This window comes from Apteryx rowi, unplaced genomic scaffold, assembly GCF_003343035.1.
Source record: "Apteryx rowi isolate R43461 unplaced genomic scaffold, aptRow1 scaffold_23, whole genome shotgun sequence".
Lineage (NCBI taxonomy): Eukaryota > Metazoa > Chordata > Aves > Apterygiformes > Apterygidae > Apteryx > Apteryx rowi.
Genome location: NW_020448641.1, coordinates 3339629 through 3352928, shown reverse-complemented (window position 1 = coordinate 3352928; position 13300 = coordinate 3339629). Strand labels below are relative to the sequence as shown.

Here is a 13300-nt window from a genome sequence, read left to right as displayed (position 1 = left end):
TATTAAGTATCTATAATCAGAGAAGGGCTCTTAGCCATTGTCAGTGCCGATGGGCAGGTTCATTTGGGCATGGGAGGGTGCAAGCCCAAGGAGCACAGTCATCTCATCTTCGTTACTATTTTTAGTTGAAACTTAGAAAACAATAAAGCAAACTAAGCTGTAAAAGAAAAATACGTATTAGCATTTAAATTAACAGTTATTGTCTCTGTTTCCCGTCAACAGACAATAGTGAAATATGTGATGATGGTTTAAGAGTTTTTCAAAAAGGCTCCTTGAGTTCAAAGGGTTGAAAAACACTGGCCTATAAGGTAAATGGCACTGGCCCTGGCATGCGCAGCACACCCTCAATACATCTGGACCCTAGCAGGAATTAACATCCATATTGCAGCAGCAATTAAAAGACAGAACTAGGTCAGGAGCTGTTGTTCTAAGCACTAGGCAGTCAAAGAGGGGAAAAAGAAAAGAAAAAAGCAGGGTTTGTCCTAAAAATTTCAGTCGAGAAATACAGAAAGATGAGATAACAAAAAGAGGAGGATACTACAGAAAAATAACGGCTTGGGTGTTTTAGCAACGACACAGAGTGTGCTGAACTTTGCACCAAACAAAAGCTGTAGCCACGAGGCTGTTTTCAGTTACATTATGACAATTTAATTTTAAGGAGAGGCTTGGTAGAGAACCGCCTGAACCGATGGACACAGCGCCCATCAGGGGTGGACGGCTCCCCGGTGTGCTTGGCCCCGTCTTCGGTACTAAATGCACAGGCTGATGCTGCATGTGTGATACATTTCTTTACACCTACATACAGCATTGTTTGCAAGAGTCATTTCTGTGGCTGGAACATTTCTATAAAAGAAACCATAGCAACCCTCCTAAATCTACTGGAGCAGCAGTTAGCGTTCTGCTATGTCCATTCTGACATTCAGGTTTTCCATTTCTTTTGTTTGGTTCTGCATCTCCCTCCAACCATTACATTCTACACGGAAAGGTTTGTATGAGAGATACGTCCACAGTGCACTCTGCGAAATATCACACTCAGTGTTACGATGCACGTTGTATTGTACAAGCTCAATTCTAAACGTAGGAAGCAAGAACGAAACCAACTGGCTTGACATATTTTTTAAAATTGCCCTTAGGAACTTTGTGCTATTTGCAGTTAGTTAGCACTGAACCTCGCTGCAGACTGCTTAGCAAGTGCTGCTGAAACCCTGCACAATATTATTAATGAAGGTGACTGCCCTCCTTCATTTTAATGGGTGTCCCATTTTCAGTCACTCGGTCACATGAGCAAAAGGACGGCTGAACCGAATTCCAGCAAGGCAATAGCCAGCAACATAGCTGTTGATTAAACCTTGCGTTCAGAGTACAAGCCAACCTAAAAAGTAATCTGTTAATAAAAACGGATCACACGGGGAAAAAAGCATTCTCCTGCTGTGAGGCTTTGTGGAGGACTTTGCCTGTTAAACCCTGATATTACTGAAAATGAAAAAGATGCGTATTTAATACCCTTGCAAGACAGCTCCAGCTACCCAAACAAGCTGTGGCTAGGACTGAGTTACATGCACAGTCTTGTGACAGCTGCAAATATATTTGTTCCATAAATGTGGCCGAAACGCTGGGGTAGGGAGAGCCAGACCGGTACTGTGCTGGCTTAGTGCATCTTTCCTTATCTTCTAGACTTTGCCTGATAAAGCCTGATGCTGCTCCAGTATTACATATGATGCTGTATTGCAACTGGTGTTGTTTCTGTCAGGATAAGCCAGGTAGGATTTACTGGATTCCCCTTCCTTCAAAAAGATTCATTTCACGGCTACGTAAATGAGGAACGCTTGTCACGGAGAGCACTAATACGCTCATTGCAAGTGTTCAGAGCACCCTTCTGAGTAAGCTCTGAAAGATGGTAGCAAATCTTCCGGCACATCCCGGTATTTCAAACAAAAGCCCTAAGGCTCCCTGAAAGTTTTCCTGCCGGCCGAGTTTCTGTGAGCTCCCTCGGCAGCGAGGCTCGGCGGTCCTGAGTTGCAGGTGGGCTCTGATGTGCCGACAAGAGGAGAACAACTTCAGAGCCAGGCGGCGAGAGGCAAAGGAGGTCGGGCTCCTTTGTAGGCTGAGAAGAGAAGCGGTCGGCAGCCTCAGAAGATACGGCGGCGGGCTGGGGCGGCTCGGCACCGCAGCCACTTCCCCGCAGAGACGTCCGAGTGAAGCGGCTGAGAGTTACTTCCCCAGACTGCCCGGCTGCGAGCTCAGTCTCCAAAGATACCGAAAGTCCAGACCACGAGAACCTCAGTCGATGAAATTCAGAGGGATCCATGATTCCAGATGAGCTGTAAGCTACTAGAAGAACTGCAGCTAGCGTTACCTTCTGCTCAGTCTTTCGACATTAAGGATAGCTTTTTTTCCCCATGTATTTATCATGGCCTTTATGTAGGAGATATAAGGGAAACTATCCATATCCTATTGGCTTTTTCATCTTCCTAAAGACTTTCGAAATAACTAGCAATAGTTAATTTTGTCACTTTTGAGCATATGTTTGTTTTGCACCATTACCTCCTCTCTCCCTTACAAAGCTGAGGGTCTTTAATCATAACCAAAGGCTACATATAGGTAGCAACAACATACTGTTAGTTGCTTTCATTCATCCCCACCTGGAGCAGGACCCTGAGTATTAATGGTAACATGGCATCAACACGTCAAGGTATAGCACTTAGACAGAGGCTGTGCATCCTGTGCAGGGACTGCAGGGAAGATTATTCATGTTCAAAATACGCAGCAGTAACTGCTGTAAGACTGGCAGTAGTGTATGCACAGTTTTCTCAGTTGTTCCTGGTGGACTGTCAGATGTCAGACACTATGCCAAAGGAGTGGATCATAAAAATAATTGCACTGTAGCTCATAGAACAAAGCTCCGGGAACTTTGGTGCCAAGAAATGAGAAAACACCAAAAATGACAAAGTAGTTGCTACAGAAAAATGCCACATTATTCAGAATAATTCACTCAGATCACTTGATTTTGACAGCAACTAAAAAGGTTTTTTAAGATTCACCCACAACTGGAGTAACTATCTTGCCAGTGACAGATTAACTCCTTTTCAACTCAGGAAATAATTAAAGACTTGATTGAAAAATAATGTCTCTCTGGGGCCATTGATGCCTCAAACCATGGAGATATCAAACAGTTTCCAACAGTTGTTCATTACTGTAGAAGTTTGAGGGAGATGCCAGTGTCTACTAATACTTCTAATGTAAGCAAATTATGCTAAAAATCAAACGGCTTTACCTCTGAAAGCATACCATCATTTACCACTTTTTAATGCTAGAGATCATTTTGAAGACACCACTGTCAACTAATAAATGAATACACTCTTCCAGGTAGCTGTACTTGCAGTGCAAAAAAGCATACTATAGACAAGTCACCATGCGTTCTTGAAGTCTGTGCAATAAAAAGTCTGCAGTCAAGTTTTTTTCCTCATCTGGTAGAGAGTTCAGAACCAGAAGAGATGCTTCACCCATCTGCCATGAAAACACTTAGGCATTTAAATATCTTAAGGCTGACATTCAGATCTAGAACTTCCCCCTCTGTAGCTCTGAACGATTTTATCATCTGTAGCTCAGGTAGGAAAGAGTTTGGGGTCCCCTCGTCTAGCCCGCTGCCTGCTCCTCTGCTTCAGAAATCACATCTTCCTCGGACATCACTAGGTGTCACGACTGGGTGCACACAAAGCAAAAACTGCCAGAGCCCAGCTAATTCCTGAAGTCCCATGCGAGCCAGAAATGCACTTTCCCAAAGAACTGGGCAAGTTCAAAATCTAGGGATGAATCATTCACTTCATGGACTTTACAAGCTGTATGAAGTGTGACGAAGGTGTTACACAGTCATACAACCGTGATTAATGCATGTTGCATATTACCGAGTCTAATTTGAGGCAGGCTTGGGCCCATGCCCAACCACATGGGTTTGACTGTGACTTTCCCCTGCCCACCTCTCCCTCTCTGCGGAGATACAGAGACAGAAATGTTACGTGAAACCAGAGAAATGTTGTATGAAAGAAGAAAGTCTTGCAACATACCCTGGAGAAATAGCAACCTGGGGTTGTGATGGACCACAAAAGCAAGTAAGGACTGACTCTCCTCCAAGCCTGGCCGCTCTCAGTTACAGAACTGCATTTACAGCAAAGGAACTGGCAGAGGAAAAGTAAATATCTTTGTTTTAAAAAGTTCATATGCATCCCAGTTTTATCTGTGCTGTTGTCCTACCTAATATGTGCGGTCATATCAGATAAAACTCAAAAAGAAAATCCCAGTACACTGCTAAACCAAAATTACCCGACCTAGCACATCTGCAAAGAAATACGACAGCAAAATCGATGGATCGTAAATGGGAAATAAGTCTCTCGTTATGCTCAAGCTGGAATAATTTACTCTGCCAAAGTATAACCTTAGGATCAAAGAGAAACTAAGATCTTAATGATGCTAGGGAAGGGGGCAGGCTGCTGTGTGGGTCCTGGGGAACTGCAGGGGTGCACTGTCACAAAACCCACAGGGTTTCAAGCACCCTCAGCAGCGCACGAAGGGCAACCCACTGCTCTGCGACCGTGACAGTATTGGCGGTGCCCAAGGACACAATCTAGCCAACTTGGTTTAAATAAGATCTAGGTCTAAAAAACATTTATGGTTTTATCCTATATGAGCAGATAATGAGTTTTGATTTTTGTTGTTGTTGTAAATGGGTAATTAATTGTCACAACAAGCTACCTTACAAGAGCTCTCTATGAGAAAATCCTCAAGCAGTACTGAACAAATTTGGACCGGCTGGGAACCAAGACAGCTTCCACCCAGGAAAAGGTACAGGAAGACCCAACTGTGACTGCAAGAGAAGCCTGTCTTGAAGAAGAACAAGTTTTTTGATTTCAGAGATCCCTAGTTTTTCCACTTAGAAGCTACTAGGAAGCTAGTAATAAGTATATACTTAAGGTAGGACTGTTGGTTTAGTCTTCCAGTATGGATAAAGACCCAAACTGATTCATCTGCAATGGCTCATGGTTCCCTTCCTCCAGGGACTGGTCTCCTGGGCATGCACGCTGCATTCCCCTGTCCAGGGTCCAACACGAAGCAAACCGGGCACGTCCTGCTACAAGGACATGCAGGACAGCAGAGAGGATGCTTTGCTGCAGGCTCTGCTCCATGGACAGAGAGCACATCCTGGTACCCTGGCTGAAGTTCCTGCTACGTGGCTCAGACCTGAGGGACTAGGAAAATAAGGGGCTTTACACTGAGCTAGCTCTAGGCTTTCTCAGGCCGCATTCCCAGAACGTGTTCAATCTGCACATTGTGTAGGCTGCATACTAGCTTTTCTAGTCTTTCTGCTTTCCCTGCCACAGACTCCCAGTCAACTGCAAAACAGCAGCCAGAAAAAATTTCGCTACCTGTGCTTTAAAACTTCTTTCTTATTTTGAGCCCTTGCACGCTACTTGTGCTCAGAACTGCAGGTCGATATCATTTCAAACACCTTGTTCTCGCTTAACTGCTATCTATTTGGAAGCCCCACGTAGGTAACCTCAGCACGATGCCACGGCGAAACAGCGAAGCCCGTACAACCACGGCAATGCTGCAGCCAGGCAGGAGGGCTGCAAACCGTTGTGGTCATGTCACTGCCACCTAAGCGCCGGCATACACTGCTGGTGCAAAGCAGAGCAGAAAACTCTGCCAAGCCTTGAAGAGCCTGCCCTTACCACCGCTTGCAACACGCGCTCCCATAGCTCCGTTCTTGCAGGGCTTTTAACCTGGGGAAATAGCGAGGACTAAGCATCCAGCTGCCTTGGGTGGAAAGCAAGGGGACAATCGTATCCTCTTCAATAGAGACATGAGGATGAACTATCAGTGAGTACAGAGAATGCCTCTTTAAATATACATACTTCGCATATGCAAAGAAAAGAAGCAGGCTGTCCCAAATTTGCACACATATGATTCTTGATACAAAATGAGCTGAGCCGTTCTAGAACACTTTTTTTTTTCTTTTTGGCCATATTATAAAGATATTTCAATAAATGTATGTGATCAACCAGCTCTCAAATCAACAAAAGCTAGTAAAAATCAAAATGGGCATCTGATCCCTGCCCGCTGCCAGGAGGAGATCCTTAAACAAAAACAGCTGTGAGTGATCTTTTATAATTCAACAAACAAAGGAGAAGGGATCTAGGAAAAAAAAAAGTGTTCACAAAGTTCAAGCTAATGTGTAATCCTAACGCCTGAGGGATTCTGCAATGACTAAAAATTGAGTTGCCCCTGCCACAGGGTGGGTAGGTGATAGAAATGGACCTACCTTGGGGGACTTAATGCTCCCCTTGGGAGCCTGGACAGAGTAAGGGAAAACAGATGCTGCTGCTAAGGGTCACTCCAGTTTCTCCCTTACCAGCAGCAGCCAGTCTGCCTCTCCAGGCCTTTGGCACAGGTCATTTTATTGCTTCCAGCTCTCTACTGCCCAGAACAGCTGCGTAGCCTAAACCTAGACTATTTCGGTATAACATCTCTGTGCAAATAGGTACCACTAATATAGTACACCAATTTGCAAATACACAAACTCAGAATCCTTGCCATGAAGCTAATCAGAGAATAATGAATTCGTTCTTGATATCTCAATGCAACTAAGAAAAAGCCAACAAATACTTAATACCGATTTCAGCTTTTTCATCTCATTTCTTCAGTGTGCACCCAAGAGAACATGCCCATATTATATGCATCTTATCATGGCAATTACTGTTGTGGTTATAGGACAACATTCATATCGGTACTGGTATAGTTGGGATCCAGCACAAGCAGAGGTTGATGGCTCACAGAGCACCAGGAACAGTCCAATACTGTATATTCTTCTCAAGCCTATGGCACCAGAAGCTTTTAAGTAGTTAGTTTTCCCTCATTAACAGTAGCACTGTCTGGGGAAGAGCGCAGAGGTGCTCGGCAGCCCCATCCTGGATCACAAGGCAGAACTACGCGGTCTTGCAACGGGAAGCGCAGAACTGCAAAGCGGAGCAGGGGAGGAGCGTAGCACAACCACAGCATTTACATAAATACATTGCTCCACAAGCAGATCTCTAGGCGCTATTTCGGCAAGATTTGGCCCCACAATAGCAATAAAAATATTCATAGGACATCACCGCAAAACCCATGTATTTTTAAATCAGAAAGCTGAACTAAATGTACCAACATCGCTTTCATGGTGACCTCTGTGTACTTCATGAGACATCATATGTCATGGTGATTTTATGCCAAAGTTGTATCCTAAACACTTTAAAAGAAGCAAAGTTTATATGCTTCACATATCAAAAAAGAATATTCTACAAATGCAGTTACCAAGGTGAGTAGTGCTATTCCACTGCAAGCACATTTCTGTAATAAACTGTGCGGGGTTTGTACCTTCTTCCTGACACATGTAATGCATTATTCCATTTTTCTCTTCTATACTTTTAGAAGCAAAATAGACATTTGGTAAAGTCTAATTTAATATTATCACTTCAATGCATTGAAACTCATCACTAAAAATTGTGTTGCAAAAATTACATTACAGAACAGCCAGGTAAGACAGATACAGTTATCTCCTTGAAAAACATGGGCCCTGTGCTCCAGCGCTTGCTGATGTAGGATTACTTCCATGAATGAGGATTACTCTTATGAGTAAGGATAGCAGGATTGCACATATTGTTTGCATATCTCCTTTTGTATACATATCCCTATTTTCACCTTGGGCTTTTTTTGTTTAAAACATATGTAGGACATTTAATTAATTATAGCACTAGATATCACTATGCTGTACTTTTATCCCTTCAAAATATAACTTTCTTTTGGATGACATATAAAATGCTTTCATGAGCAAAACAAAGAAAAAGTACAAGAAGCAGAACTTGTACTATCTAGTTAAAAACAAACAAGTATGAAGAGGAAGAGCTTGCTGTCCCGCATCAAAACTTTTTCATGTTTCATTTCATATTCATGTTCCTATTCCTGGCCTCTGCTCTCGGGAGCTGACTTTTTTATTTCCATTATTTTTCTGTGCTAAGTTCTAGTGAGCTGCCGGAGAGTTCTAGCACGATACCGAAGGTATCGCTGCTGGACAAAAATCAGACAAAAAATTGAGCCAAATACTACAGCTGTACAGATACTGAGTAATAAAGCAAAACTTTTAGGTGTTTTTCACCTTATACTAATAAAGGACTAGTAAGTCTAGCCTTACTTCATCACTGCCATATGCTTTACACACAAAATATATCTCCTTTCTATCCTTGGAAAAATACATTAAGTTACTAACGCTTTTCAACTATTTTACAATGTGACAGTATAGTTAATGCATCATAAGAATGTTATACGAGTCGCAGTTTCTATTCCCAAACTAATCAGAAATGTACTTAGCTGAATAAAGAGCATCATTATACTTACAGGAAAGAACCAAAATTTCTTATGAAAAGTAATATAATTTTATTCAGCTTCTCTAGTTTGACACTGAGGTATATTAGTCTCAGTTCTGGTTGCAATAAATCAAACTTGGATCATAAATATATTCAGTTTTAATAGTGTGCTACAGCCATTTGAATACCGGGAAGTATATATTAAATTATACAAGTTAATATAAGAAGGCTTGATTTTAACTTCAGTGTCAGTTCTGTAGATAGTGTTTATACATATTCTAGGGTTCGAAATAAAGGCACTGAATGCCTTTTCAGGATCCTTTAGGTCATTTTGAAAGCAAAAAGAATGCAGGCTGTTTTTAGAAAAACTGATAAAAAACGACATGTTTTATGTACCGTGAACTGCAGACGGCTGACAAGGGATCCCGAAAACGTCAAAAGTTGCACGAACTTACCGAAGCAACACGTCTTCTTCCAAGAGCAGTAGTTCACGGTGAAGCAGATCTGAGTTACGAAAGACTGCGCGTCCTGGGTCCATTTCGCAGACGGCTTAACCTTAAAATCCATCGGGCTGCGGCGGGCGCCGCCGAGCAGCGCGGGTCTCGCCTCTCCGGAAGGCATATCTACTTGCCGGGCCGGCAGCCACTTGTTGCAATGGTAACAGGCAAAGCCAGGCTGTGCCTGCGCGGGCGGCGGCGGCGTGAATAATTCATGCCGGCCCGCATTAGCATGCCGTTCAGGCAGCGCAAACGAAGCGGCTCGTCTTGTCCTTTGTCTGCGGGAAGAGCGCGCCGGATTAATGACGGTTGTCCGCGACGATAAAACCCCGGGCCCGCTGGTTTGTTTAGTCTGATTGGTTAGAATTTGTGTCTCCGAATGCAGGTTTTATTGCTSGAATATGAATTCTGTGGTGCATTTCCACCCCTGTTCAGGCAGGCACAGGTCCATCCAGCTACAGCGACGGTATCTAGCTGCAGCACATGAATGTTTCATCTTCTTGACTTAAATATTGAAGCCGGGCTCTTTGTTTGAGTGCTTCTCGAGCGAAGTTAAGAGGAAATCTAGAAGTATGCTGCTTGCACATGTTTTTGCACATATTTCTGTGATGACTTCTTGGACTGCTAAATAACTAACACCTGGCTTTCAAAATGTTGGCGTTCTAAACACAAGCTAGGGGAAAAAACGCAATGAAAAACAGCAAGCTTATAGTCCATGTTTTTAAATCATATAAATGGCAATGTTATTTTTCTAAAGGAGGGTTTTGACAGTTAGAGATTTCAATTTGATATTTTAATTTTCATTTACAAGTTTTTTATGTAATTAGCAGTGACCCCGTCTGTGCTCTAAACAGGACACTGGCAAATAAGTGCCACAGAAATGATTTGAAGTTGCTAATGAAAAAACTCTTAAAAACATACAATTCCAGATTGTTTGCTGTCAAAAAAGAGACTGAGAGTTGACTCAATTACCATGTATGAGGGAAGAAAATACTTTTAAGGCATGTATTTCTAATGGAGAAGGTGATGACCTGCTAGAACAAGCTGCTGAGTGCAGCAGTGAACTCTACATTTCCTAGACCCCTTTCTAGAAGATATGTTTTAGTCAAACACAAAAATACTCAGAACAGGCATAAACAGCTAAAATGTAGAGCAGATGAGAACAAATTCCTTAAAATCCATTTAGTATTATATTATATTCATGTAGTTTATTGGAGTCTGTAGTGCATATGTTCATATCACTTGGGTATAGTGATTTCTGTGATCTTTAAATCACAGAGTTTTACATAGGTTTCAGGATTTCATGCAGAACACCATTATTTTTTCATGGAAATTAGGCTGGTGGAAGCTTCCTGGGAAGCTTCATAATGTTTACTGCTATGGCTTTCTAGAGTAACCCAAYTGGACCCATTTCTTCTTCCACTGTTTTTTCATGGCTCTGGTTATTGCAGGGAAGGTTTCTTAAATAAAAACGCCTTGGAGCATAAGAATATGAAATCATTTGATTTTGCCTGAGATCTTATAAGTAAAGCTTATTTGTGGCTCTGACATTTTTATCCTAGACTGTTTTAGACAAGCACAATTTTATTCAGCTTTTGATGTATATGGGACTGAATGACTAAGGACTTTGATCACCAGCTTAAAACTGCAGCAGAAATAGAAGAGTTTGTGAAAATCTGCTAGATTTTGGCACAGACTAGAACTTGCTGTTGCTTCCAGATTGCATATGTGGTCAGGTTTTAAGGTGTCGAACACAGAGATCCCTTCTGAGTTCACATCCTCTTATGGTGGACTTCTAACAGTGCCTGCTTTCACCCGAAATAATGCTACTTCTTCACCTACACTTAGCGTTGAAATTGTCCCTTAGGCTATGTGCAACTTTAAAGGAAAGGTTAGGAAGAAGGGGAGAGGATAACCAGCCAGATACTGGCCAACTCAATCCTTTGAAACATTTCCCCTTAGGCGATACCGAGAGAGAAATTGAGCCAGGGTTAATCTTCAGTTTATATAATGCTATCTCTGGCTGCAGCTGTGAAAAGGGATTACGCCGGCCGGTATCAGCAGAACAGGTTCAGCAGTGAGGCTGGTATGTCCTGCAACTTCTCTAAATGTCTCCAGGTAGGTGGTGCAAAGGAATGAATGCAGAGAAGGTCTACCAAGAAGGAAAGGGGAATAGCTGTATACCGATGCTATATATGAGTTTTGCCTGAAAAATTGATTGGCATGGATGTTGCTCAGACTATCTATTCAGCCTATGTCACGTATGCAAGCCAGTGACAAATCGTGGTTGACTGTGCTTGAAAGCTACAGAAATGTTGACTAGCATGAGCAGGAAGATGGGGTTCCTATCCGTTGCCATCAAAATATCATCTTTAAGTGCTGTTGACAGTTTAATAGCTACTCCTGTACGTTGGAGGGCATTGTGAAGTACTGCCACTATATTATTAACCCAGGCTGGAAATTTCCCTGCAAATGCAGAGTGAAAACCATGTATATGGAGCTTCTGAAATATATTAAGATTAAAGGTGTGTGCCATTAACATCATGAATGTTCTCTTTCTAATTGGTTTTCATGATGGGCACAATAATAATTTAACTGCCAATTACCCTATAGTATTTTTTTCAGATCAGATTGATTGCATTGCATTTTAAAGATCCGGATGATACCGTTCAGTTCAAATGCAAATCAAACATTTTTAATTCCGTTTGCTTCCTCTGGGCACCTGAGATGGGATGTGGATATGAAGGAGCTGTGCAGCCTGTGGGATAGAGCACGTAGTGCTCAAGTGGGGGCTATCAGAGCTACATCCCCTTGGTAAATCTTCACTGCTCATAAAAATGTCGTTGTGAAAAGTTGCATCCATGTATGTAATTATTTGAAATCATTCCTAGAATATCCTGAGTGGAATCATACCCTGGAAATGGTTTGCATGGTCCCAATCTGTCGTGGTTCAAAGCAGATACGTGTAGTACCAGGCGGAGTATGCATATTGCGTAGCTGTGGAGGGATGGGATGATCATGCGACTCCAGAACGGATTTGGGATTCCGGAGGTTGGAGTGTGACTGTCTATTGATACCTTTAAATTAGCTGTCACTGTAGTATCTGGCTTCTGCCAAGGTGTTGCAGAAAATCAGTGAGATGCACCTGGGAGGTTGGTGGATCAATTCTGCACTCTGCCCATGAGCCGTCCCCTCCCTGTTGGCTGTCTTTCCGTGTGTCGCCTCCGTTTTTTTGGCTTTCTTTTCATTCTTTGCCTGTGAGAGGCAGCGCTCCAGGCCAGCTGGGGACAACGCCGCAGCTCAGCCCCAGGGAGCAGCCGTCGCGGGGCGGCCGGCTCGCCAATGCAGGCCTGGTGCGTTCCGCTCGGACGGGACTTCCCATCTGTCTTTCCCAAGTACCAGGAAAAACAAAGCATTAGAAAAATGTCAAGCTGCGAAAAGAAAAGTCAAAAGCCAGAAAATTCCGAGTTAATGCCGATGCTTTAACTCAAGTCATTAACTCAGAGGCATGCCCGAAGCCTTAGCTGACCTTTCGCTAGTTTGTCTAACTCTCCGGTTATAAAGATCTGTACGTCGTCGGGGCACAGACCAATACGTTATTTGAGTACAGGGAATAGGGACTGCCGGGTGAAGAGGCTGGGGGTCGCTCATATGGGGAAGAAGAGGGGCAACAAAGAGGCCGATCCCCTGAGAAATCACGTACGGGAAGGCAGGTGAGGGAAGAGAGAAGCTCAGCCAGGATCCTGGCCAAAAAAAAAAAAAGAAAAAAAAAAGATTAAGGATACTGAAACTTAGATGAGGAACCTAAGAGAGAAGACATGAGCAAAAAGGTGGCCAGGAAAGATGGAGAATAGTTGTGAAAGAAACAGAGTGATAGGAGAGAGATGTGGATAGGGGTCTGGTGTCCATCTGGCACAGATTGGGACTGAAGTGGAGATGGAAGGGGACAGCGTTCTCTTAGAGGGGAAGAAACGTAATTAGAACAGGGAAAGGCTGAAGAAGAAAATGCACAGGAAAAGAGCTCAGATTTGGTGGCAGTGGGTGGAAGAGTCAGGTTATGTTAGATTTATTCCTCTTTGGCACCTGGAGCRGACCAGGATTCAAATCTCCATGCCCCTCTCTGCCCAATATATTTTGCATATCGTTCCTAATAACTGAGTGCTATCCTTAATGTTTGCCCACATCACTTGATGTGTTAGCTCAGGTGGAAGAGTTTTGTAAGGGGGGTCTAAAGGTCCATTTTAGCTTGTCACGCATTTGGCTAATACTATAATCTATGTTGAGACTCCTGAATTTCTGTTTATTATTTCAAAAATTCAAATTATGCATAAGAAAGAGAGACTAAAACAATTGTTAAGGCTGAAAGTGAAGTACTCAAAAGTAAGGAAACTCTAAGAAAACTGAGGAGGG

The 13300-nt window shown here is 42.9% G+C and overlaps 1 protein-coding gene across 1 annotated transcript in view; it reads right to left on the bottom strand.

The window, feature by feature from the left end:
* The window catches only part of CUNH10orf90 (chromosome unknown C10orf90 homolog), a 63322-nt gene extending 54308 nt beyond the window's left edge, over positions 1-9014 (bottom strand). The window contains exon 1 of the mRNA XM_026065617.1: positions 8849-9014. Within this exon, the coding sequence (XP_025921402.1) occupies positions 8849-9014 (166 nt within the window). The remainder of the gene's footprint in view (positions 1-8848) is intronic.
* Between the last annotated feature and the right edge of the window lie 4286 nt (positions 9015-13300).